Raw genomic sequence first — 27487 nt, 5'->3', positions numbered from 1 at the left:
ACTAAGCCACAGCACCTCCATGGAAGTCTTTTTGAAAAATTCTAAACCATCTTTAATTTTCACAAATATGAAACCAAAAAGTTGAAGTCTACACTGTATTGTAACAGGCAGTGTGTCACCAAAGAGATTCAGTGTCATCCTTTCTCGTTTAGTGCTCAGATTATTTTTCTCTTTGAGGCGCTGCTGGGGTTTGAACCCAGGATCTCCTGTTTACAAGACAGGCACTTTGACCAACTAAGCCACAGCGCCTCTCTGAATGTCTTTTTGACAAATTTCATTTGGTCGTTAAATTTCTCAAATATGAGAACAAAAAGTTGAAGTCAAGAGTACCCAGGATAGGCGCTGCTGGGATTTGAACCCAGGATCTCCTGTTTACTAGACAGGCACTTTGACCAACTAAGCCACAGCACCTCCGTGAAGGTCTTCTTGAAAAATTCTAAACCATCTTTAATTTTCACAAATATGAAACCAAAAAGTTGAAGTCTACACTGTATTGTAACAGGCAGTGCGTCACCAAAGAGATTCAGTGTCATCCTTTCTCGTTTCGTGCTCGGATTGTTTTTCTCTTTGAGGCGCTGCTGGGATTTGAACCCAGGATCTCCTGTTTACGAGACAGGCACTTTGACCAACTAAGCCACAGCACCTCCATGGAAGTCTTTTTGAAAAATTCTAAACCATCTTTAATTTTCACAAATATGAAACCAAAAAGTTGAAGTCTACACTGTATTGTAACAGGCAGTGGGTCACCAAAGAGATTCAGTCTCATCCTTTCTCGTTTAGTGCTGAGATTATTTTTCTCTTTGAGGCGCTGCTGGGATTTGAACCCAGGATCTCCTGTTTACTAGACAGGCACTTTGACCACATATGCCACATATTTCAAACCTTCGTTAATTTTCACAAATATGAAACCAAAAAGTTGAAATCTTCACTGTTTTGTGACAGGCACTTCTGGGATTTGAACACAGGATCTGTTCTTCTTTAATGATAAACCGTAGTTCCATTTCGACAGCAATGAGACAATATTTTATCCAAAAATACGTCACATAAAGGTTTCATCCTAAAACTCTTTTTCTACAGATAAAAGGCACTGCTGGAATTCGAAGGAAAATCTTCAAAATTTATAATTTTTCCATCGCCCTAATCCGCAGAGATCCCAAATTAATTACTCCTGTGACTCCTCAAAATTAAACAAAAAGTCCTGTTAACTAAACCCAACAATCCTGCAGGAGAAAGTAGCATCCTAAATACACAAAAAAGAAGCTTTACCGCAAATGTTTTGACGTGTTTTGAGTGCTCAATTTATTCAACTTGCAACACATCTATTCATCAAATATTTAAAACCTGTTAACAAATGTAGTAAAGCAGCTGAATCTCCAACAACCAGGAGAGTCTTAATGTTACTTCAGCGTCTGTCCTTCCTTCATACTGCGGCATTAATAATGTTTCACTTTACAGCTCATTGACACCAAAACCAGTTCAAACACTCTTAATCATTTTAAACAGTGACGCAGTGACACCAACACTAACCAATACGGATGTTGACCCGCTCCACATGCTGTGACAAGCTGTGACGTTCATGCACACATTCACCCTTTGAAAAATACACAAACTGTATAAAATACTCAAATGAAAAACTGTACACCAGCACACAAACACATCACAACTGTCCGAGTGAGTGTGTGCCAGTCAGACAGACAGATCAAGGAGTGGCCTAAGGCACAATACACTGCAGGAAGTATGAACAAGCTTCCCCACATAAACTTGTGTCAAAGTAAATTGAAAAAAAGTTAATCTGAAAAAAACATGTTTCTAAAACCAAAAAGTCTTACCGTTCTAAATCATGTATTCAGTGTACCCGAGTCTCTGTTCACACTGTAAAAACATCAGATCTGATGCTGTAAGATCACAGGATGTGTTGACACTTCATGATAAAAGTGAACCAGGCAGTTTCATTTCATTTTTTTCACCTTTAACAGAGCATCATTCAACATACCTGGAACAAACAAAGACAGGATCTGAAATGGATCATGCTTTTTGTTGCAGTATGTTGAGCTGCAGTTCTTCTGACGGCCAACAGATGCTGTTAAAAACACTATGCTCATATTGAAATGAAAGGGAAACCCACCCAATTTCTCTTTATGAATACAAGGCAATAAAAAGTTCAGCTCCCAGGCAATATCACCTTTTCTAAGTACATCTGAGACCAGACTTTGAATGTGGCAGGCTGAAAACACCTGTCCAGGTGTTCAGTTTAAAATGACACATATATCGATCACAGACAGATATTGCCCTAAAGAGTTGGTCGAGACCAAAAACGGAGCTAAAAGAGAGTCAATATTGTACTTACATTCATCAGCTGGACACAAACATCCTTTGCTGCCCCAGAAGTTACATTGTTTTAGATCTTGTGTGCACAAGATACAATAAATCAAATCTATCATCTTTTGGGACTTGAGGGCCTTCCTCGTATCCTGTAATAGTCATTGAATAAAACAGTCAATGCTAAGGCATGAGGTTTGAACAGAGCCATGAAGTGGCCTTGTGGTGAAAAATGCCACCATGATAAACATTCAAGCGCTTACAGTTCAGGACAACAAACATTAACACAATAAATATACAAAAGAAAGACTAAATCAACACATAACATCCAGAAGACAAATTAAACTATTCATTTGATTAGCACAGCAGTGATGATATATTAGTTTTTAAATAAATATCAAACTGACAAGTAGTCTATTAATATGAAATTCAAGGTTATTTGTTGCACAGTAACACCTACTGTACGTGAAGTCAGAGCGGGATTAGTAGTTACACTCCACATCATCAGACACCATCCACACTCTGCAGCAGCCAGGGGTTCACCTGGATAAACATATACACTGAAATACTGTGTCTTTCTGAATCAAACACTCTGTACAGGTGAATAATGGTGGTTAAAACTGTATATTTGTGTCTCTTTGTCGTCATTTTCTGATTCTGTCGTTATTTGGCATCTCTATGTGGCTGTTTTGTGTCTCTATGTAGTGGTTTTGTGTGTCGTTTCGTTGTTTTCTGTCCCTTTGTGATTGTTTAGCAGCTATATGTGTCTCTATGCTTCTCTATGGAGTTGTTTTGTGCCTATTTGTGGTTATTTTGTTTTTTTGTGGTCATTTTGGGTCTGGGTACTCTCACAGTATCATTGTGCATTTAGACTTGTTTTTCATATTCAACCACACAGGTGAACCTGCTGGAATGAGGAAACACCTGGTCATGTTACATTCATTGCCAGTCTCACTTCTAACAGCATGTCAGATAAGGCTTCTTCATGGGCTGCTCTGAGGTTCATTTCACTGTCACACAGCTGCAGGAAACAAACTGTTTATAAAATGTAAAAGTAATGCTTTAGTGTTTTATCTGCTGCTCTGAAAAAACAATGAACTGAAATTTGAGGGCATGTGAGGGCATTTTAGCTTCTATACGGGCTGTGATTTTAAAGTATTTTTGTTAGTTTAGTTAAGTGAAAAAAGAAGCATTCACAAGTCCTATAAAGGTCTGAATCAAAATAGGCACATTACTGAGTCAAGTCCAAGATATGATGAGAACAATAATCTGGAGACAAACAAGTTCAAGCTTATGGAGTCTCCAGTGTGCCACTAGAACAATCATATCATTTCCCAGGATATGTAGATGTAGATTTACAATTATATATTTGGTGCTTTTGTCCAACGCGACATACAAATGAGGTGCAATCTAAGCTACAAATGGATTAATTATCAACTGTATTATTATTAATATTTCATGTAATGTTATCTTTATGATTAATATGTTTTGTATTGTCAATTTAATTCCATATATTTTACATTTCACATGTATTAACTGATGAGAATATATAAAAGTTATTTAATTTGGCACACTCAAGACTCCAAATAAAAATACATTTCTGAGCTGAACAGAACAACGGTCACATTGAGCACACAAGTAGTTTCTGGTAGAAAACATAGGAAAATTAAAAGAACATAATACAGCGGGTTGGATGGCAAACAGCAACAACAACATCATCATGACTTGTTTTTGTTTCTGTTGTGAAGCGGGATCGTCAGGCAGCATCGTTTTAATCATTAATATTAATGCACAAAAAGAAAAAACCTAAATGTATTTTGCATGAAGAGCCTTTACACACACATCTTGCAAAAGTTGTTGTCGTTGGCTTGGGTTCGTTTTCAACGCCCGACAGCGTTGCCCCCGGTGGCGGCCAGAGCAGCAGGTCTGCAGCTTTTTGGTCTACACGTTGATGGCGTGAGCGTGCTTCTTGCACAGAGGTTTGTCTTTCTTTGAGTAGAAAGGCTGGCCCTCAAGGTTCACATTGCAAACCTGCAGGTACAACAAATATTGTAAAGTTGTGCAAATTCATTTCACAGCGCTAATTTCTGGACTACACGGAACACTACAGTTTTCAGAGGGACTTTTTCTTCGGCAGAAAGATGTTCTGAATAAAAACTCTTGAGTGATTATTTGTATCCAGCGCAACAAAGACAGTTTCTGGAAAAAGATGTTGCTGTTGAATTATGTAAATGCTATTTTCCAAGATGTTTGAGTGCCACAAACGTAATTGTTGACTTATTTTACAGGTGAAATGACGTTTGTTTCTGTTTCTCACCGCACAGACGAAGCAGGTGTCGTGCCAGGTGTGGCCCAGAGCCTCAATGAACTTATCACCCGCTTCAACAGGGAAGTCACAGCCATGACACTTAGTGCTGAAGAGTGAGATATAATCTGACAAGAGAGAGAGACAGAGTCCATGTAACATGAAAATACAATCTGAACAGTTTATAGCCCGACCTCGTGTGAACATCATACCTTTTTCGCAGTACGGCTCGCCGTCCTCCATGTGGAAGAGGCTGTTTCCGAAGGGTTGGCCGCAGGCCGCGCAAACGAAGCAGGTGGTATGCCACGTCTGTCGCAGGGCGTGCATCACTTCCTGTAGCACACATGACACAACGTGTCAGACGGGCTGAAGTGTGTGTATGTATGCGTGTGTGATAGCGAGCATTTAAAAAGAGCCATTGCAGTGTCTTCAACCATTTGCTACAAATAATATATTATTTCCATCACTGTTGACCTGAATGCTGTACCGCGTCAATGTCAGAATGCACTGCAGGTATACAGGTGGACAGGTGGGAAAGCGGAGCATCTCACCCCCATAATCTTGGTGTTGCAGCGGGCACAGGTCGGAGCGAAGAACTCCTCGTAACAGTTCTCGCAGTAGACGTTGTTCTGCTCCTCCACGAAGCTGGTGTCAGCCAGAGACATGTGGCAGTAGTGACAGTTAAACTCCTCGGGGTGCCAGGACCGGCCGAGGGCCACCAGGAAGGGGCCCCTGGAAACACCAACAACAGGCTCTCAGGTTCAGTCAGTTTGAGGTGACATGTTTTTATGATGTTCTGACTTTAAGCTACCTGCATTCTTCTTGTTTTTCATCACTTTTTAAATTTGCATCCTTAGATGTCCAAAATAAATGAACTTAATACATAATCAAATTGATTTATCATCATTAGAAACTCTTTAATCAGGAAGTCTCGTTGAGATTGAGACCTTGTTTTCAAGAGAATTATTCATAATCATAAAAAAGCCAGAAAACAAGCGAATAAAAAGCGAATAAAAACTTCCAGAGGAATGAACAAATACATCTTGAAGACAGTTATTATTCATGGAAAAATGTATGTGAATTTAAGGTAAAAAAAAATAGAAAATAGAGATTCAGTTTCACAGTGATTAGCATTATTACGGTAATATACATATTCATATTCTGTACATATACCCATTCATTAACAAAACATATTTATCTGTATGACAAAGCAGTCCAAACCAGAATACAGTGCAGCATAATATCATATATAATCAAAAATTGTGTAAATTACCTGATGATGCCATTACAGGACCCACACAGAGGCGTGCGGCTGCTGGCGGCATACCTCTCCGCCCTTTGGGCCACACCCCTCGCCACAGGTGCGAACGGGGCGGGGCTTGGTGTAATGGGGGCGGGGCTAGGAGCTGCAGGTGCGGCGGGAGAGCGGTTGGGGATGTATGTTGGAGGAGGAGGGGCGCCCTGGGGAAGCGGCTGTATCTTCATGGTGGTTGTTGTCTTACTGGGGTCGAACTTGCCGGCGAAGTTGGTGTCGGACACCCAGGGGGGTCGGTTAGAGGAATCGGGGCCACCTGGAGCCGGGGATTGGGAAGCAGCTGGAGGGCAGGACTGAAGTGGAGCAGGAGGTGGAGCTGAAGCTGGAGGAGAAGAAAACGATTTGTGTAAAAGTTTCAAATCTAGTGAAATCACAACAATAACTGTGTTTTACAGGTGTTCTCACCTGGTTGCGATGGGTAGATGCACGCGGTGCTGACCACCTTGGGAGGGGGGGAGCCAAGAGGGATCTGAATGGAGCTCTGCTGAGTGGGCGGGGCCTGTTGCGTGGGGGGCTGCTGGTACTGCTGCGGGATTGGCTGCTGGTACTGCTGCGGGATTGGCTGCTGGTACTGCTGCGGGATTGGCTGCTGGTACTGCTGCGGCATTGGCTGCTGGTACTGCTGCGGCATTGGCTGCTGGTACTGCTGCGGCATTGGCTGCTGATACTGCTGTGGAATTGGCTGCTGATACTGCTGTGGGATTGGCTGGTACTGCTGCGGAGGCGGGGCTTGTGGAGCCTGATGCATGGCAGGAGGTTGACCATATTGGCTAGAGATGGATGAAAGATTGTTGATTCATCATCAGGATTTTGTGAACAGTCGGTTTTGAGCCTCCTGCAACTTTAAACTCATTAAAGAGATCAAGTTGTAGTTTAAACATCAGTCTAAATGTGCACAAATTCTTACCTGACTTCCTTCCATGTGTCAGGCACCGATTTGTTAATTTGCAGGTCAAAAGTCGTCTCGGATCCATAAAACTATCTTTGACGTTGTATTAAAATGCTGTTGTATGTAATCTAGTAATTTCTACTTTTCAACTTCATCATTTGACCTGCAAATCACCAAATCAGTGTTTACTGGGTTATGTAAATCTTAGCTATGTATCCAGAAAATACATACACAAGATACTTAAAAGTTAGTGGAAGTTTTAATCAAGAAAGCTGAGGAAAACCAGCCTGGAAGAAATGAGTGTCAGTATCTTCACAATTAAGATAAAGATGAAAATGTGACAGCTGGACTGTCATCTTTCAGAGCCAGTTAAAAGAGATTCAGCATGTTATTCAGCTGATGAACGGATGAAGTTGTTACTCCACAGTTACATGGTCCTGGACTGAGCAGGGTTAGGAGTTCGATTCCCATCAGGGTTATCCATTTTAAAATAAAGGCCTCAGTCTGCTTCAAACAAAGTGCTTGTTGGATTTTCTAACAGTGTCTGAAACTCTCTTTTTGATGGCGCAATCAAGTCGGACTCTTACTCCAACTTTACACAGATATGATTCATTTTTCATTCTTTAACTACTTCTATTATATCTATAATATATATTATAATATATATATTGATTTTTGAGTGAAAACAAAGGAATTACACTCAGAGTTTAGCAGTGCGGTGTTTGATATTCCATACTAACATGCTATTTCTCAGCATTGTGTGCATCGTTAAATGCTGCAGAAAGCAGCCGCTAAACGGGTTGCAATGTAATTGCTCGTGGCAACTCCTCACCGTCAATGTACGACCACTAAAAGGACTTGTTGTCTGGCACTGTCAGGCTCAGATTGTTATTATAGGTGTTCAATTATGTAAAGAACCCGACAGAGAAATAAAACCTCTTTACCTTTTGCTTGATCCGGTCTGTTTGCACTTTTAGTGGACGTACATTGACGGTGAGGAATTACCAGATATGATTACATTGCAGCACGTTTCGCAGGTACTTCCTGGAGCAATGTCAAAAAATGTTGCATCCATTAGTCATTTAGACACAGAAACATGATAAAATAGGGTCCAGGTTGAAAAATACCGAAAGTTACCCTTTAAGGTTGTGCTAATTTTAACTCCTTTATATACTGTTGGGTAGTTTAATCTACAGCAATGCATCATATTCTACAACATCTTTTCAGCTTTGTGACAATGCATTTTAACGAGTTTATTTATCTTAAAAAGTAGGAGCCAAGCAGAATGGAGTATTCACCCAGACCAAGGTATAAAGTAGCATAACAGACCTCAGACGAGGTCGAACGACGTCATACACACTAGCTAACGGGAAGCATACTGAGGCCTTAAGTCCACTCATGGTTCTGCAAAGAGAGTTTTAGATAAAGAAGCCTCCGTTTGATGGCAGATGTTGTGTTACGTAGCGTAGGACAAGAGGCAGCGTGAAGTGAAATGAAAACGCTGGCAGCATGTGGACTCGAGCGCTGGATCCCTGCAGGTGTCGGTACCTGGAGACTGCAGCTCTGTGCTGGAGGCTGTAACCAGCGGCAGACTGTCGCTGCAGGCTGCAGGTGTAGAGACAACAACAGCAGTGGTCACCATGATGATCTGCCTCTCCACCAGGGTCACGCCTACTGCTGACGACGCTTCAGTGGGCTGTTTTCTAACCACAGCTGCCTTTTTAAGATTGTGTTTGTTATGTTTCTCAGCCTCTAAGTTACACGTTCTCAGATGTATCTGTCCCAAAAACAGCAAAAGAAGCCCTGTGATATAACAAGAAAGTATGTCTCACTCAGAACATCATCAGCACCATCGAAGAGCCAACAAACAAGCACATGAAAACACTTCGACCCCTTTTAGATGACATCCTGTGAGTTCCAGATGTCCCACCAGCACTTGAAGGCAACACACCTGTCTCACCACAAACTCAAAATCCTCCAGTAGCACGGGTTAAAACACATATTACTGACGTATTGTCAGCCAAGATTTGCTTATGAATGCAAACAGAGGGTCAGTAGTTCTGCAAAATTTAAAGTAAAATCAAGAGGAACAATATTTGTGAATTAAATGCAAGAATAGTTCGACATTACTGTCGTGAAAAGACAATGAAGCGTTCTTTTAAATGTTTCAGGTCAACATAAATCAATCATGGTTCCATTAACCTGCGAAATAAAGTCACCAGAAAACAGGCAAATATCCTAAACAACTGTCTGCAATGTTTTAAAAGACACTCAAAGTCTGGTGTTATTCTGTTTTTCTTACTGTCAACAAATCTCATGTTTGGACTCAAACCAACAACGTGTTCGTCGGTTTCTCAATACTCTCTGACTTCCTGTCTAAGCTCCAAGATAAACACACGATACTTGTTGGTTTATAATGCCGGTGCGCGTCTGCACGTATGAACGCAATATAAAGCCCACAGCTGATTGGTTACCTGTGAGGGGCGGGGTCAGGTGAAGCTGGGTTCAAAGGCTGCGGAGAGACGGGGGCGGAGCCGGCAGCAGCTGGAGCATGCTCAGTCGGGCTAAAGCACAGGAAGTGTTAGGAGCAGCAGTGAGAGAGACAGACACTCAGAGCTGGAATCATATGCAGTTTACACTGTACATTTACAGCATATATTTACACATGCAGTCGTTACAACCCTGCTTGCACATATATGCTGTTTAGATCAGTGAAAGTTCAGATCAGATTAGTTGAAGCATGAAAAGAGAAAAATAGAGAAGATTGTTATTGTCTCATGCACAAATCAAAAAGCTTGATATTGCTCGTTAAAAATGTGATCAAATGAATTAGCTGGTAACGTTGTTTTTTAATTTTCTAAATGATCTGTATATAGGTGTGCATCGGAGGGGGAGACTTCAGTATTTATAAAATTCATAAAGACAAACGTATTTCTTTGTGTTTTATCTTTCTGAGTCACGTCTGAGCTGCTCCCCTTCAGGATGACTTGGAGACAAAAGGGAAAAACCACAGTCTCTTTATTGGCAGATAAAAGCTTGACCTCCGCTCCTATTGATTCACGTTGAGTCATTGCAAAGCGAACACAGACTGATGGGAGGATGGTCGGGCAGCAGGGATCGATGGTGCATAATGGAGGGATGATTAAATAAGTGTGCGGAGCAGAGAGAGCTCCATCCATCAGTGTTCAGGATGGAGGAGGGGGGGAGGGTTAAAAGCTTTGTCCGTCCACTCAGAGACTGAGCTGACCTCCACGCTCTGATATACAGCGTCTGATTCTCCGTCAGCTCGGCTTCTATTTCACAAACACTTTGACAACAAAAGCAGCTGAAACACAAGGAAAACAAACAGAGAGCAACAGGAGACATGGAATAAAACATCCTCATTTAGCTCGAAACTCCAGATATTTGGTCCAGATTTAAAGACAGACTTTATATCTTCTGCAGGCGCAGAATGTTTTATACAACCTCTCGGTTACTTCTTGTACAGATCTGTTGAGTATTTACATGCTGAAATGTTTCCTTAAATCTTTCAATTCATTAAATTGAACCTGCTGCAGAACAAAACATGTGTCATCGTGTTTGGTCTTGAAACGATCTGCAGGCCAGGTTTCTACGCTTATCTCTTTAAATGATTTTAAACTTAAAATGAAGGAAGTGGGAACTGCAGTTGCTTCAATGAACTAACAAACGCGTATATGCTGCTTTGTTATGACATGTATTTGTATTTATCGTCATGTCTGTTGTTGCTGCTGCGACTTGCATGAAATGTTTCAACATAAAATATGACTTCAACCGTCAACATAGTCAGCAAATACACTGTATTTTCTGTTAATCAACGAATTGATTAATATCCTGACTGTTTCAGCTGTACTTGTAGTGAGTAGAAATCTCTTTTGAATTTGATTAGTAAAGTAACTAAAGCTGTCAGATAAATGTAGTGACATGAAGAGAAAATAAAAGTACTTCACATTAGTACTTGCGAACAGCACTAGTTAAGCGCTCAATCTCATTACTGTGTTTCAATCCAAACATTCAGGCCGTGAATAAGAAAAACTTTGTTCGAGAACTGCGACCTCTCTGATACAAGTTTGTGATCCAGGAATTAAAATCTATTATTCATGTCAATATAACTGTAATGGAGGATTGTGCTCTTCATACTGGAGACTCTTTCCCCTGTTATTGTTCCCCTGGTCACAGTCACAGTCAGGCCAACATGCTCTCAATCAATACCAAGTTTGATAATGCAAAAAGGATTCATGTGATCTCATGTCAGACGGCAAAACCTTCAGTCCCACTGCTCCCCCTTCTGGAGAAACCAGATCTTTCCATCGGACTAATAACTAATCAATAACTTACTATGATTCTGCCGACATAACAAATCTCCAACCTGCAACCAGCTAAATCATTGTATGATTCGTTAATGTTGACTCCACACTCCAGCTTCTTATCAGTGGGAAAACATTCTCTACTGCTAGTTTAAGAATAGGAAAATAAAGATTTAATTAAGATAGATTCATTAATCACAATTAAGAAGTCTACATGCCAACCTATCACAGCAGTGATCAGTGTTGCCTTTATTTCAGATTATAACAGGAATTATAATTATTATTCTGATTATTATTATTGTTATGAACTATTATTATCACTGTTGATGTTGTAGCCGGTCGAGGTGGAGCTGATTTGAATCAAATACTTGAAATAAGTTAATATTTTGTAGTTAAACCCTCACAACATATTATTTGATGAACTCATTATAGGTTCTATGTGTACAATTCTAAGTAACTAAGCTGTCAGATAAATGTCGTGCGGTATAAAGTACAATGCTTCCTTAAAGATGTAGTGGGGTAGCAGTATCAAGTAGCAGAAAATGTAAATACTTCAGTAAAGTACTTCAGTAAATGTACTGTCCACCGCTGCTGTATTTCAAAATAAGAGTCTAAAAGCAGGCCAAGATGAGTTTACCTGAACGTTCAGGATCATTTTAAGATAGAGGTGACCTATCGGTGCAGTGAGAAGAGGTGAGGGGCGGGGCAAGGTGTTCGGGGGCGGGGCAGAGTGTACAGGTGAGCAGCCGGTGGAGGGGGGGGGGGGGGTCTGCAGCTGTCTAATGGAGCTCTGCTGCCTACCTGCTCCTCCTCAGAGCCTCCTCATCCTCCTCATCCTCCTCCCCTGGTACTGTAACAGACAAAACACAGCGGAGAGCAGACATCAGTGAGCATCCTCAGTTTAAAGTTAGTGAGGCAGGTAATTCAACTTTAATAGAAACACAAATTAAAATGTTCAAACAGTATTCTCCCCTGTCATACAACACCGTGGGCACATTGACTAAATTAATGTTTAAATTATTTTTTCTTCTTTGGGGCCAAACTATTTCAAATGTAAATATTATATTTGGTGTCTGGATTGTACAGTTTTTATCTCCATTAAAATAGTTATTATTGAAGGAAAACATTATCAACAGTTGATTCAGACTACGGTGGTGTACATTTATAGGAACACTTAAGACTCAAATAAAAAGAAACAGGAAACTTACAGGACTCAGTGCCGGTCATGTGGGCCAGGACCCGGAAGGACTTGGACTGCATGTTGACTGCACAGCTGCGACGGCCCCATTCGCCCGGGTCCGGGTCCTTCTCTGCACTCTGGACGGCCTGATAGACCGGGGAGTCGCTGTCTACAAGACCATCTTTAACTGGGAGAGGACTGCAACCCCCCCGACACCAAACCAAGTCAACACCACGACGCTAAAGCTCGAGTGGACTTTCAGGAGAGTGTTTGTATTTTGGGTGGATGAGGGTAAAGTGTTTGATGCCCTGCCGCCTTTTCACTAAAACCTGGAAAACGAGCTGGTGTTGATGTGATCATGCATGAAAATGAAAATAAAGATGAAAATGGAGACAGTGGATGCAAATGAGAGGAAGAGCAAAATATGAGAAGTAAAACATTTTGTAATGAGTTTCAGGATGAGTTTGTTAGACACAGATGTATCCCACTAAAAGAAGGAGAAAAGGGTTCCGAACATCCAGTTTGGGACCAGTAACACCAGTTTAACGTCTTTCCGTCAGCCTGTTTAATGTTTCTTTTGATTTCTTTTACCCAGCGTTTTTTCATCTGTTTAGTTTTGTATTCTGACGCTGTTTCTCAGTAAATGAGAGTTTGATGACTGGAGAGACGATAAGGAGGAGGGCGAACGCAACACACACGAGTGTAATTGGTTTTCCAGTGACGCTCGTCCCGCGTACAGCTGGATGGTTTCGTTCAGACTGACATTTAAATTAAAGCCGGGTGTAAAAGTAGAGCATGAATGAAGACTGCATGCATGTCCAGAGCAATTATAATGTTTTTGTTCCCTCAGGGGAGAGAAAGAGAGAGAGAGAGCGGTTTTTTCATGCATACACTGCAGCACATCTCATGATGCAATTTTCCAGCAGCATGGAGAATTGGTTGGTCGTGTGAGAAGAGGAAGAAGAACACACAGCAGTATTTCTCCCCATAATTGCCATAACACACAACACACTACAACAACAACTGATGGATCTCTAATGCTTCAGAGAGTAACACACTGCACTTAATGAGCTGTTTTTAACATGCAGACCATGTTTAAAGGATACCGCCCTGCAACCACAGATTTAATCTGAAGGTAAGTCGAGAAGATGTCCATGTAATATAGGTGATGTCTGAGGTTATGAATCACATCTGATATTGTAATCCTGTATCTGAATGAGATGTGAACGCGTGGTTGCTCAGAGACTCTGTTAGTGCTTCAAATACTTCAAATCACACATTCACCGCATGCACACAAACACTGCAGCAGCACCAACAACTCTAAACGCACCACGAACAAACTGCTGTAAAACCTCCAACGATCACATGAACCTGAACACTGCAGCAACATTCGTACAATCACTGCCTTCTTCTTTCTAACATTCAGACATCATCAAGACAAACGAGTCAGAACTAATGTCGGCTAATAAGAAGGAGGAGGAGGAGGAGGAGGAGAGGACTGGGCAACAAGAGTGTTTGGGATTAACTACTTTAATATCCACCATCTTAAAAGAAAGAAGAAATATACAGAGACTGAGAAAAGTGGTGATGAAGAAGAGGGGATACAAGAAGGAGGGAGTGACGAGAGTCAACCCTGAAGTGATGTTAATATATACAACTAATTTGTTTTGCCAAATATGATTTTTAAGGAAAATACAACTGCTGACTGGAATATGTTTAATATAAAAAAGGAAGTGAAGGAAGTGTGACATGTTTGTAAATAAGTAGTCTTTAAACATTATTTGAGTGTTTAGAAAGGAGGACGATCTTGTCAGAATATACGCTCACTAAACACTACACAAAGTACTTTGAATAAAAATTGTTATTTAATCTTTCTTTAAATTAACAAATAAAATGTGTTCACCAAAATACCTCAGTATCTGGCAATTATTTCAAGGAAAATTGACCACATATAAATGTAATTTTGAAGAGGAAGATGAGAAAGTAGGAGAAGCTGGAAGTATCGGAAGAAGTAAGAGGAGGCAAAGGAAGAAGGATGGATCTTTGGTGAGGAAGAGGTGTACACGGAGTGATGGTGAGGAGCAAAAGTAAAAACAAACACGACCGAAGAGAATAAAAAGGACGACAGTGGTGGAGGAGGATGGCGAGGAAGAGGAGGTGTTCTTACCCGCCGTCGTGCCCCATCCCCTGCGTCTGCCCTGCGATTACGTCCATGATGGCGTCCTGCGAGTACATGCTGATGGGCGTGTTGTACTGGGCGTGGATGATGGTGGCCTTGCCGCCGGGGCCCTTCACCTCGATGGGCCTTTGGGTGGGGAGGGCGGCGGCGTTGAAGCCGGCGCTGTTGTTGGCAGGAGGGGCGACGTGGCGGTGACGGAGAGAGAGGGAGGAGAGGACGAAGAGGTGGAGGAAAAGGTAGAGGGGAAGTGTGTGAGGGAAGGTGGGCGATGTAGCTGACGGAGTTTGTGTTAAAAAGAAGAAACATCCAGCCATGCTCACAGCAAGCATCGAATGCAACAATTTAATGCTTCCATCAAAAGTCTGTTCTCATCAGAAACAGCTCTAAGAGCGTCACTGAACTCTTCTCTGGTTTATTTATTAAAAATCCAACATCCATCCATCTCTATGAGCCTGTCCACACCAAATCCCACAGTTTTGTATTTCGTGGTGCATTGCAGAACATTGTGTTACTTTTAGCAGCTTCACATTGTCTTTCCTTCACTTCACTTCCTCACACTTCCTGAACATCTTGACACCATTACAGTTTCAACCTCTACAAAGGCCATTAATCCGATTTATCAACGTTTCCTCGTTGTCTGTCACGGATCAACTTTAAGTCCTTTACAGCTCCAGAAACAAGCAGGAAAAAGCATCAAACCAACCAAGGGCAGGACATAAACACTCAGTTACAGATTATCAATCTGATTTGATCTGTTGCCTTCATCCTTCGCATTAATCAAGCCTCATGCATGTTCAAACTGTTCAACCGGAACCTCAGATAAAATGCGTCAAACTGTGACCTTTATTTAAATGCCAAAGAGACGTAACATAGATGATTGTATCAGTCCACAGCACAGCAGAGACTATACCCCCCGCCCATTTAAAAAAAATATATGGCTGAAATATGTGTCTGAGCATGCGTGCAGAGCCAATCAGCACACCACAAACACCAGAGGAACATTAAAACATTCACAAAAACCCAGACGGAGATTCTGACGGCTAATTAACTCACTGCTACCGAATTAGCTGGAGACTCACTTGTCTCTTTATTTTAAAGACGCCATCACTCTCTTGGTAATACGAATGAACAACAACTTTTCAGTCTGAAACACACAGCAAACCATGATGATGCACATTCACGCTGCACAGACAGCAGAAAATGTCCTTTGGTAGAAAACTATTGGTTCTTGTTTTAGTACCAGGTGGGTTTAAGACGAACTGCGAAGTCAATCAAACACACCTGGTTGTGACTGACTGACGGTGTCTAAATGGCTCATAAACTCCACCCATCCGGTGCTCCCTGCGGGTTAAACCAAATTCTAAAAAGCACTTGGAGGTATAATTTATAGTAACTGGGATTTCAGGGAGAAAATAAAGGGATACTTCAGAAGAACTCCATCAATAATGACCCATGTACCCCAACCAACATGGTTTTTATTTGCTTTACCCAGTAATCTATTATTGGACATGTATGTTCTGATGACTGATGCGCTTCATCCCAACAGGGAACACAAAGACACCCACAGAGCCAAACCATGCCTTAAAAGGACCAAACGACACAAGATGCACTCAGCAGGAGAGGATACTAACTTGGGAGCAGCTGGGGAGAAAATCTTGTTTGACCGACATCGAAAGGGCAGAAGAGAGAGAGAAGATGAAGTCATTAGAAAACACGTTCACGTTTGTTTTGTGAGCAGGACAACTTCCGCTACAGAGAGGAAAGAAGAATAAAGGTCAGAGGTCAGAGATGAACCCAACGTCCTCGCCCTACTCTCGAGGCTGCAGAGCTGTCAGATCTGTGAGCGCAGAGAGGTTCTTCATGAAGAGACAAGAAGGGGGAACAATCTTCGCCACATGACTTTTATGGCAGAGACAATAATAATAGTGAAAGAAGAACAACCGGTCTTCCCCCTACCGATTTATAAGCCATGACATTTATTTCTGAAGACATCTGTTTTTCATTTGGATGTATGAGTTTACGGATGTAATGACGTGTATGTTGAATACATTGTTAATACCCAAATTCTTTGAAATGGGTTACAGGGTGAGAGATAATGATCACTGATGTGAGGTTGAAGAAAGCTTGAAGATGAGGTTTTCGGTTCCACATACTGCATCAATACGTCGCTCGAGTTCTGTGCACCCTCAAATAATAAATGACTTTTTACTACGCTGTGAGCTTTTTTCCACATTAATTACTGTCAGGGTGTTGTATTTGTGCACTCTGTTGGCGTCTCACTGCTTGTATTTGCATTTTTAGGAGTGTAAAATATACTTGATGTACCTTTGGATGGATGGATGAACAAATAGGCCGATTGTACTTTCAGTGTGTAGGATTTGGCGTCATCTAGTGGTGTGGTTGCTGATTGCAACAAACTGAAACTTCTCCAGTGCGTGAAGCGTGTCGGAAAACTACGATGGCCGACATGAAAAGGTGACAGACGGCCCCGTCCAGAGCCAGTGTTTGTTCGTTCTGTGCTGCTGTAGAAACACGGTGGCCGGCTCTGTGAAGAGGACGGCTCATTTTAAGATAACGAAAGAACAACGATTCTTATCGTCAGGTGAAAATACACAACAGAGAGAATACACCTGTTCTTTAATAAAGGGATGGTTTGACATTTTAGGAAATGTGTTCGCTATTCGGTTCTCATGTCCAGGAGACGTCTGCATTTAGGAAGACACGAAGTAAGCCAAGGGCAGCCAGACAGAGTGTGTGTGTGTGTGTGCGCATGTGTGTGTGTGCATGTGTGTGTGCATGTGTGTGTGTGTGTCTAGAAGGTTCCCTGACCTTTAACAGCAGCCAGAGAAACAAACAGGTGTTTGGCCACTTCAGTGACACTGTAACCGAATCACACTGTGAACTGAGGAAACACCAAAGGCATGCTGGGTAACAGACTGTGTGTGAGTGTGTGGTGTGTGTGTGTGGCTATGATTACGAATAGTTATGGTAACAGTCACACACTTCCCCTTACAGCTCTGTAATAATCCAATGTAGAAACAGTTACAATTAAAAGCACAAAATGTTTGGCATAAAAATATACTTGAAGTACCGAAAGTAAAAGTACTCATTATGCAGAAATAATGTATTATTACATTAAAATGATTGCTGCAAATATGTGTTTATCACTTTAATGTAAAGGTGAAGCTCATTGTCTTTACTTTGAATACTGCTGGTTAGTGTAATCTATCAGTTGATTATATTTTGCATATTTTGTTACTCATAATACTGCTGTGAGTCTTCTTCTTCACATCACAATTTATGTATCTGATCCGTTATCATTTATAGATGTATTCAGGTGCAGCCCATGTTTTGTTTTTGGGAGACTTTAAGACACTGAATGTCCAGTTGAGTCCACTTTTCTCCTTCTTCTCTGGGTTAAAGGTCAGCAGAGCAGAGGTTTTAGAGGAGTCAGTTATTAATCTCTAGTCAGTGTGGGACATTTTGGTCACCATGGCAGGATGAGGCTGCTAAAAGGTAGCAGAGATCTCAGAGGAGGAGCTGCTGCTTCAAGTTCAGAGACAACCGAAGAACCAGTTTGTCTAAGAATCGAAAACGATATATAATTAACTGTGGTTTAAATATAAACAAATATCAGGTAACTTTTGTTTTGTAGAAATGTTTAAGCCGGAATGATTCGCTGAGGTCAACAAACTAACTAACTGTCGTTACTCAGCAGCATGCTAGGCTTCGTAGCTGACGTTAGCATCTGTTCTCGTTTCTCATCATGTTGGAAACAACTTGGAAATGTTCAATGAGTTCAAACATCTGCATCCACATCATGCAGAGCTGGAGTCAGGATGTGGTTAGCCTAGCTTAGCATTAAGACGAACTCGGGGTAAACAGCCAGCGTGTCTCTGGTAAACGCTCAAAAATACACCGACCAACACCTCTAAGGGCCTTTTTACACCTGTCCAAACCAAGGCTGATGTTTTTGATTACATTGTTTGGATTTGATCCGGTTAGTTTTGGTTTCACGTTGCAATGATGCGAGCGCATCTAAAGAACTCTCCATGACATATATACTTCCTGTCATCATTGACATTGAGTGGTTTATAGACGGACTGTCCCATCATCGTATGTCTCTCTCTCCTTCGTTTTTTCCAACTGACTCTTTATAAAAGTGATCAGATCTGTCAGTTAAACATCTGGTCTTCTCCCCTCTCCATGCTCTAACAGCTCATTTTGTTTTGGTGTTTTTTGTTTTTCCAGTTTTGAAGACAGCCTACCAGAACTTCCTGCTATTGGTCTGAACAGTCCAAAGAAACGTGTTCACACTAGACACAGTTTGATCTGGAAAGAGGCCGCCTCTGTTCCTCAGACCATGGTCCGGCTGTTTGGTGCTTTAGGGAGCAACAAATCGGAATCTGAACTGTACGACATGAATCAACACAGAAAAGTTGATAGGATATCAATTAAATTAGCCTGAATAACGTGGTTCTTTAGGTCCTCATTCCCTCCTCTATCAGCAGCTCTGCCTCCGAGAGCAAACTCCCGCCATGTTTATTCCTCCTCTTCGTCTCTACGTACCCAGAAGGCCGACCCGCCTGAACGGCCACCATCTCCCTCATAATCGCCTCTGAGTACAGGCCGATCGGTGAGTTATACTGCTTCCTCTTAGTGGGGCTGACTGCCGCCGACCTCCTCCCGGGAGAGTCTGCCTCTGCAGGCCCGGAGGAGGCGCTGCAGGCCGACAGGCGGCCGTTCAGCTGCACTGACTGAGGCTTCGGGTGGAGCAGGAGGTGGGAGGAGACGGGGCGGGGCGGGGAGGGAGCAGAGAATGTTGGGCAACAACTATCAATATCTGATCAATGTTTTTGAGAGACAAATTATACTGTAAATATGTCTTATTATAGGAGCCGTAGAGTAAAACTGTCAACATTTCTTTTTAATTTTTTTACTGTTACAAAATCAAGTAATTTGCTTTTTTTTACATTTTATTTTTGTAATTACAATCATATCATAATATGCATTCATATTATAATATCTTTTTGCATTCCAGTCTTATCAGATGATGCAAAAGCTTCAAAGTGTATATTATCTGATGTCAACATAACTATGTAAACACTGTGCAAAACATCATGTTTTCAGGGATTTAAGATGTTGATCATTACATCTTCGGGTTCATCCAGTGGTTTTTGAGCGGTTTCCAGTAGAACAAAGTGTGTTGTGCTTTCTGTGAATTTGTCTGATGGTACTTTTTGAGACAACATGGGTGAAGTGCATGTTCTTCTTCCTGCAGCCAGCAGGAGGTGACAAGTCATTATGTTGAACTCGTGTGACTGCAACTGAGATTATGTAGTGAACCGTCCTGATTTAGATGCTTACAAGGAGAAAAAAAGAATCAATACATGTGCTGACAAAACTCATATTTAGCTGGCTAAAATTGTATGCCATAACAGTGTGATCAATACCAGTTAGCAGCTGTTCAGTTTCACCACAGTATCCAGGCCGCATTGGGTACAGCAGCCATCTACTGTACAGTTATGTGCAGCAGCAGAAATGCATTATGGGTAAAGTTACCTGTTGGTGCGGGATGATGGGGATAGAGACGTCGATTCTTGGTGTCTGCATCAGAGCGGAACGCTTGGCCCTGCAAGAGGAAAAAGAAAAACAGAGGTGATGATCTGCGAGATGACTTTTGATTAACTTTCGTTTGCAATGCTTTGCTTCGTCATAACCATTCATAACCAGACAACCAATAACTTGATGATTATTCTACTGATCACATCCAAAAGCAGTGGAAGATTGATAGAGAATGTCAGACAGAAGAAGGTATCTGGGCATCTGTTGTAGAAAACAAACGTACTGTTCGGCGCTGAAATACTTTATTGTACTCTACACCATTTGTGAGGAAGAAGCTTGGTTCAAAGCTCTCCGAAAGGTGTTGAAAGCAATTCACAAAATTGGCACATGTGCACACGTTTTGGAAGTGTGAAAGGATACTGAATCATTTTGGGGAGAAGCGAAAGATGAGGTGATCACCTTAGTTGGACGTGACTTGGCGCTACCACCTCTTCGGTGTTTTGTGGCAGCTTAAGTGGAGAGTGCAAGGAACAACAATAATAATAAATAGTTTGGAATACTTTTGTTGTACAGAGAAAGACTATTCTCAAACTTCTAAGGACATCCCTGCACTGGACGATTGTATAAGGAGATACTGAGAATACTCCCCCTGGACAGGCTGACCTAAGCTCTTCATAACAATGTCGAGCGATTTATTAAGATATGGCAACCGGTCTTGGACACAGTGGACCCCTCTGGACCAGACTGCGTTGCTGCGCATTCTTTCCCAAAGACTGGGTCGGGACCCACGGGTTGCAGGCGATTTCATTACGGTCTCCAAACAAATTTGCAGAATTTCTTCCGTAGTCTGTTATTACATATATATCTGCAGTACACCTTTGGGCCACATGAGGGAGTCTGAATATTTGTATTTTTTCAATAGTTGTAGCCTACTTATAATAGTGAATCTAATATGAAAGGCTAACATACTTTCTGTTTGTCTCATTAAAGAGAGGACAATAACGAGAGCCTGTTTACTCTGCGCAATGCGTTTATTTGGTCCCATTTATAAAATATCTAACATATTTTTAATAACATGTGCATAAAACAAAGTTGTGATCAAACTTAAATATCTTGGAAATGACTGGTTTACCTATTGTAGATAATATAAGGTGGTAATTAAATGGCAGTAAAGATGGACAAATTTGCTCTCCTCGTGATTTACAGATGAGGCCTATTGTAAAAGTGGGTCCCCAGAGAAAAAGGCTAGCGAATTAAAAACATTGGAACTGACGACATCATACCCTATTAATACAAATCTAATTTATGTCGGCCTGGTGGTGTGTTTGTCCCGATTTAGTTTTATATCTATATGCATGTAGAACATACACACATAGAACAAATGTATTGTTCGACCAACACGTTTCGGCTTGTAGCCTTCATCAGGGTCATCCGTATATGTAACTGGTGTGGGAACCATAATAAAAGAACAATAAAGAAAAAAAGACTTTCAGCTACAAGTAACAAGAGCAGGAGCTCGAGGATCAGAAGTCAGAGAAAATGCTATTGTGACCGTCACAGAGTGAAGGCTACATGATGTCCTCTGCACAGGACAATTTAAGTCAATTTACCTCAGTATATAGAAGAAAAAGTTGAAAGACGGACACAAAACACATACCATAATAATATCCTGCCGCAAATACAAGTAATCATACAGTAGACTAAAGGAATGATAAGAGCTGGACTGAAGGAATGTAAGCGTTTCAAATAGTTTATTTAGCTTCAGAATGAGGAGGCTTTTCTCAACACATAAAGGAAGACTTTATCCTTCAGTTCATCAAACGCAGTACTTGCTCACATTCTTCGAGGTGAGAAAGTAATGAACGGCATATCTTGTCGTTTATTTTAGACGACTTGCTGGAATGAGTCCAGAAACCTTAGATAAAATCCAACCGAGTGACAATAACAGATTTATAACTGTCACTTTGTGTCCACTTTACACTTAACAAACAACACGGGTGACGTGAAAAAATGATGAGAAAAGGCTCATCCTCAGCCGAACGTCGTATCTTCATCACCCAGAGGGTTTGCAGTTATGAAACTCTGCTGTGGACCAACATTCATTTCCTCACCGAGCTTATCTGAGCTCTTCTGTAAGACACCTTCAGGTCACCAGAAGGATGGCTTCACTCCATTTTGGTCTTGAGTGACACCAAAACGGCCCGATGTTCAATATCTGCAGCAGCCATCTTTTCCCTTTGTTTACCTTAAAGCATTTAAGATGCCCAGCAACCTCAGAACTATCCAGCTATAATCCTCCATTATTACTATAATATTAGACCAGTAGTAGAATGTAACCAAGTATATGCACTTAGGTAATGTATTTATGTACACATTTGAGATACTTGTACATTACTTCAGTGTTTTCTCTTCATCCTACTTTCTACTCCACTAGAATTGATTTATGATATTGCTACAAATATATATACCGATAACCAATTAAACTTTTGGTTCTACTTGATCTGAATGCTGCATTCAGTTAATCAAAACGTTATTTCAAATAGACCACACTGAATCATCTGGAACTGTTTTTAAAAAACTGGTTCACCTCTTATCTTTCTTTGTTTCAACAAATTAGCAACACTCATTTCTCCAACTATTTTTTGGGGTTCCTCAAGGCACAATTTTAGGGCCACTACTTTTTAAATCTTTAAATTATTCCTTGGTGGTTTCATCAGGAGACAATGCATCTCTTTCCATGCTGATGACACAGAGGTTTAACGAATCTAATTAACTTATTTCATGAGAAGAATATCAAGAGGAGAAGAATATCAAGTGTTAAAAACTATTTCTTGTTGAGTCGATGAAGTAACAGAGAAGAAAATAAAAACAGTTAAGTTCAGTCATTAGTTTCTGCCCTTACTTGGTCATGGTGAGCGCCAGGTTGTAGTTAGCCATCTTGATCTTGTTCTGGGCCTCCAGGTGAGTCATCCCCTCGGTGCCGACGCCGTCTATGGCGACGATGACATCACCCTGGACCAGGTTACCCTGCGCCGCTTTGCTGCCCGGAGTGATCTGTCCAAACACAAAAACAAAGACATTGAGATCTCATGTTTGCTCTGAGAATCTTTAAATCGGACACATGATGGGATGACATAAACAAATCAAGAACAAACCTGCAAAAAAAAGTCCACTCTGGTTTAAAAAATAACGAACAAAAAAGTTGAATTGAAGAGTAAACATTTCCTGTCTTTACGTCATCTTTTAGAGATATGCTGAGGTAGGTTCAAGTTACACCACAGGTCATCGCACGCGTCAATCTGAATCTATCAATCACATAATCAGGAAAAAGGTTCACTGTTTCACGTGAAACAATCAATCAAATGGGAACAGAATTAGTCAATGAGTTATGGATTAACATGCTAAAGTCCCCTTAATCTAAAAATCCAACTCAGGAGTGGAGATTTGACCCTCAATCACAACACAGTTACACAAACAAAAAGGGTCGACAAGTCTGCCTTCAAATTAAACTGTTGACATGTATTTAAAAATGGATGAAATTCAGAGACTTGGTAGATTTTAAAATGCTGTAAATCCTGTATACGGTACATTTTTATCTGAAAATATCTGAAATTAGTTTCATGAAGAAAACCAATGTGACTTCAGAGGATCATTGTTTTATGTGAGATCAGGTGTCAGTCTTAAAAGGAGACACAGCAACACCAACGAGAGTCCATGAACTATTTTCACTGGGAGAAACCTGCTGCCTCTTATCTTTGTATTTCAGTCTGTCTGCTCACGAGATTTCACCTAAACCTGCGACTAATTAGCATGAAACAGCATCTGTGATTTCTGAGCTGTTAATCAAGTAGTTAGCATGCTAACATTTGCTTATTATCAGTAAACTCAAAGTACAGCCGAGGCTGAAAGGAATGCCATTAGTTCTGCTGGTATTTGGTCATTAACCAAAGTGTTGGACAGATTAAAATGCTGGATGAAAAGTCAGTGGATTACACAAATTATGACAATTCATTCTGAGGGGAACATGAAATGTCTGAACCACATATTATCGCAATAGTTGAGTCTGTAACAAAGTCGTGAAAAGACAAGTTAGCTGAAACAAAAACAGTGATTAGCGGGTGTTTAAGTTAACAACCCCAAAACTGTAAAAAGAAAGTTTCATCCATCAGATAACGTGTGAGACTCGAAGCAGGATGGAAACAAATGAACGTGTTCACCTTTAAGTCACAGAGTCGGTCCGTAGCCTCGTGGCCTCTGTGGAGCCTCGAACACAATGCCGGGACACAAGTGTTCATGCCTGAGTGTTAAACTCTGGACAGCTGTCTGTACACCGCTAACCCCCGCCGAGTCACATCCACTCTGATTACTCCCAAAAATCCCTCCTGCTCCTGTTGGCTTTCTTTTTTTTTAACTTCTCCACAATTTCCATCCACAGGAGTTACCGGTATGCTATATCTCCAGCCTGAATAATGTGACCTTTGACTTCTGCAGCTGTAGGTGAGAGTGGAGGAGGAGTAGAAGAAGAAAGAGGTGAAGAAGGAGGATCATGATTAGGTTGGAGGCTGGGGTGGGGAGGTAAAAGATGAAGGTTGGCAAAGAGAAGGACCGTGGTGGAATGTACTCAAGTACTCTACTTAAGTACTTCAGTATTTGTACTGCACTTTACTTGAGTATTTCCGTTTTATACCAAATCATACTGAATTTCAAAGCTAAATATTTTGCTTTTCACTTCACTACATTTATCTGACAGCTTTAGTTACTCTGCAGATTACAGTTTTTAATTCCCTCCCTGTCCAGTGAAAACCACATACCTCCAGATGTGTTGATGTTAAATGTTTGTGATAAACTGAAGGATGAAATGTTCCTTTAAGTGTTGAGAAAATTCTTCAACTCCTTTAAGCTAAATAAACTATTTAAAAAGCCTCTTATATCAGCATTGTCACAAACGGGCCGTTTTTCTTTTTCGAGAAACGTGGTTCTCAGAGAAAATTTGATGATCTTATAGAATATGAAGCATTGCTGTATATTAAACGAGCCAACAGGATATAAAGTAGTTAAAATAAGCTCCTTAAATATCCACAGCAGTAAAATGCACACACACACACACACACACAGTGATGAAGTTTAAATAGCGCTGTGACACTTAGCTGCAGCTCTTATCTCACTCTGACTCATCCGGCTGACATTTCCACCGAATGCGGGTTAATGCGGCGTGAATGAAACATCGCCCCCTGGAGACGAGTTCACACTCTGCTCCGCTTACTGGTGTACCTCCAGCTGGAAGAATTCCTGCACACCGGGGACTGATCACAGAATGAATTAAGCAGAGCTCCGAGCTGAAGGGAGCTTTAACACTGCCAGATATGCTCTGACTTAGGTGGTTAAAGTGAAACATTTTCCTCAACAGTTTTGTACATATCGCATCACAGGTAAACTTGCATTTCATGGCTGGAAAAGTAACATGCAGGCACTTGAACCCAGGACCTCCTGTTCACTCGAGAGGCACTTTGACCAACTAAGCCACAGCACCTCTATGCTATCAGGGGGGACAACACTCACAGGTTTGCTGTGGCTTAGTTGGTTAAAGAGCCTGTCTCATAAACAGGAGATGCTGGATTGAAATCCCAGCAGTGCTGCAGTCAGATAACTTCCTACAGGAAACTCTGATGCATCATGTTGAAGCCTCCTGTTTGCTGACTCCATCCGATTTCAGCTCCCAGATTGTTTCATCACAGCCGCTTTGGATTAAAGTGAACAAATGTTTGGAGAGTTTGTCTCACTGAGTTTGAACAATGTGAGTCCTGTCCCGGCTGCAGAGTGGCCTACTTTCCCTCTGAGCCATTGACACTGACCCACATACACACTTCCTATGTTCACACCACATCGAGTACATTTTCAACATATGCAGCTCTGCTGGACAGTTTTCTCAGCAAAACCATTGAGAAAGTGAAATTATTTATGGACATTATGCGATGAAGTCTTCTCTTCCATCCGTCAACAACCTGGATTCTTCATCCAGAGGTAAAAATATGAATCTGGATTTTATCGAACACACTGACCCGACAGCAGCGACTCTGTGGGTCTGTAACAGTAGAAGAAGAGCTGATAAGACCTGTGTGTGTGTGTGTGTGTGTGTGTGTGTGTGTGTGTGTGTGACCTTCAGAGGCTAAAAACAGCCTTCCGCCTGTCAGCAGCCACAGACGCTCACTGCCACTCTGCAGGCCTCAGTATGCTGCTGCTACAAGTGTCCGTGTGCTGTAGGAGCAGTGAGAAGTGCAACTTGTGGAGGCAAAAAAATTGATGATGTTCGCTCACATTTTTACTGCACAGATCACCTGGAAAATTGCAATTTTCATGGCTTGTTGGTGGCAGTGACCACTCATACATGTTTGCTTTGGTTCCCTTTTGAAGTGGTTTTGAATAAGTGTGGTCATTTTGCATCGTTGTTTTGTGTCTCGCTGTGGTTGTCTGGCGTATCTTTGAAGTCGTTTTGCATCTCGTTAGCCAGTAAGTGTGTCTTTTTGTCCCTTTAGCATTTGTAGTTGTTCTATAGTCATTTTGCATTTCTTTATGGTTGTTCAAAGTCTCTTTTCAATGTTGTTTTGTGTCACTGTGGTCGTTCAGTGTCTCTTTGTAGTCGTTTTGTGCATGTCTGATTAAGTTTTCCACAAGAAATGTAAATAGTCACTTCAGAAAGAGGATCTGGCCCAGCTGGGGTCTCCCTGAACCCGTGGGCCCCTGGTGCCTCTGGGCCTGTACCCTGTATGCCCGCTCAGTAACCAGTCCATGCCTGCAGACCCTGAAAACAAGCATAATCTGTCTTTCTGTAACAGAACTGTATTTCGGCAGCATGATGACATAATCTACCAAATTATATCGAGAAAAGATCCAGATCAGTCCTGGATCAAATTTGGGGTTCCCTGATGTGAAGCCGTTTGGGTTCCCCTGATCTGTAACTGGATGCGGTGGGATCAAGGGCTCACTGAGCGCTGACTCAGCTCCATGTGTGACAGCAGGAGTCCAGTTACTGAGAACTCGGCTTTCACACAGACTGTAAAACTGTATTTAAGCAGCTCGGAGCGACACAGACACGGATAATTCAAGTTGCACTACAACTTACACACAAATGTCGGCAGAGTGGGATTGTTTAAAAGGTTTATCTGAGTGGAAATAAATCATTTGAAAACACAGGCTCAAAGAAATGAATGTGAAGGTTGAATTCAAAATAAGTTGATGTCGTTCAGTGGCTGCAAACTCTAAAACATATTCTTTTATTTAATCTATTATTGATCTAATTGTTTGATATTTATTTGTAGGAGCTACAAAATAAAGCAGCACAGTTGCAGAGATGCAGCAATACATAATAAGACCCAGATATCTACATAATACTGAATAATGCTTTCACATTAA

At 41.3% G+C, this 27487-nt stretch overlaps 1 protein-coding gene across 4 annotated transcripts in view; it reads right to left on the bottom strand.

Annotated features, from left to right (window-relative positions):
- Positions 1–1192: 1192 nt before the first annotated feature.
- LOC306785615 (LIM domain-binding protein 3-like) overlaps positions 1193–27487 on the bottom strand; it is a 33190-nt gene continuing 6895 nt past the window's right edge. For 3 of the 4 annotated variants that reach the window (XM_079280048.1, XM_079280049.1, XM_079280050.1), the window contains 11 exons: positions 22980–23131; positions 20075–20144; positions 16144–16166; positions 14501–14674; positions 9303–9392; positions 6345–6709; positions 5898–6261; positions 5176–5356; positions 4837–4957; positions 4637–4752; positions 1193–4350 (listed from right to left, as the gene is read on the bottom strand). In XM_079280048.1, coding sequence (XP_079136174.1) covers positions 4261–4350; positions 4637–4752; positions 4837–4957; positions 5176–5356; positions 5898–6261; positions 6345–6709; positions 9303–9392; positions 14501–14674; positions 16144–16166; positions 20075–20144; positions 22980–23131 — 1746 coding nt within the window. In that variant the 3' untranslated portion in view covers positions 1193–4260. The remainder of the gene's footprint in view (positions 4351–4636; positions 4753–4836; positions 4958–5175; positions 5357–5897; positions 6262–6344; positions 6710–9302; positions 9393–14500; positions 14675–16143; positions 16167–20074; positions 20145–22979; positions 23132–27487) is intronic. The other variant, XM_079280051.1, reaches the window with a different exon arrangement.

The sequence above is a fragment of the Melanostigma gelatinosum genome, assembly GCF_949748355.1.
Source record: "Melanostigma gelatinosum genome assembly, chromosome: 12".
In the NCBI taxonomy this organism is placed as follows: domain Eukaryota; kingdom Metazoa; phylum Chordata; class Actinopteri; order Perciformes; family Zoarcidae; genus Melanostigma; species Melanostigma gelatinosum.
Note: the sequence above shows the minus strand (reverse complement) of the source record. Positions and strands in the feature narration are given on the sequence as shown.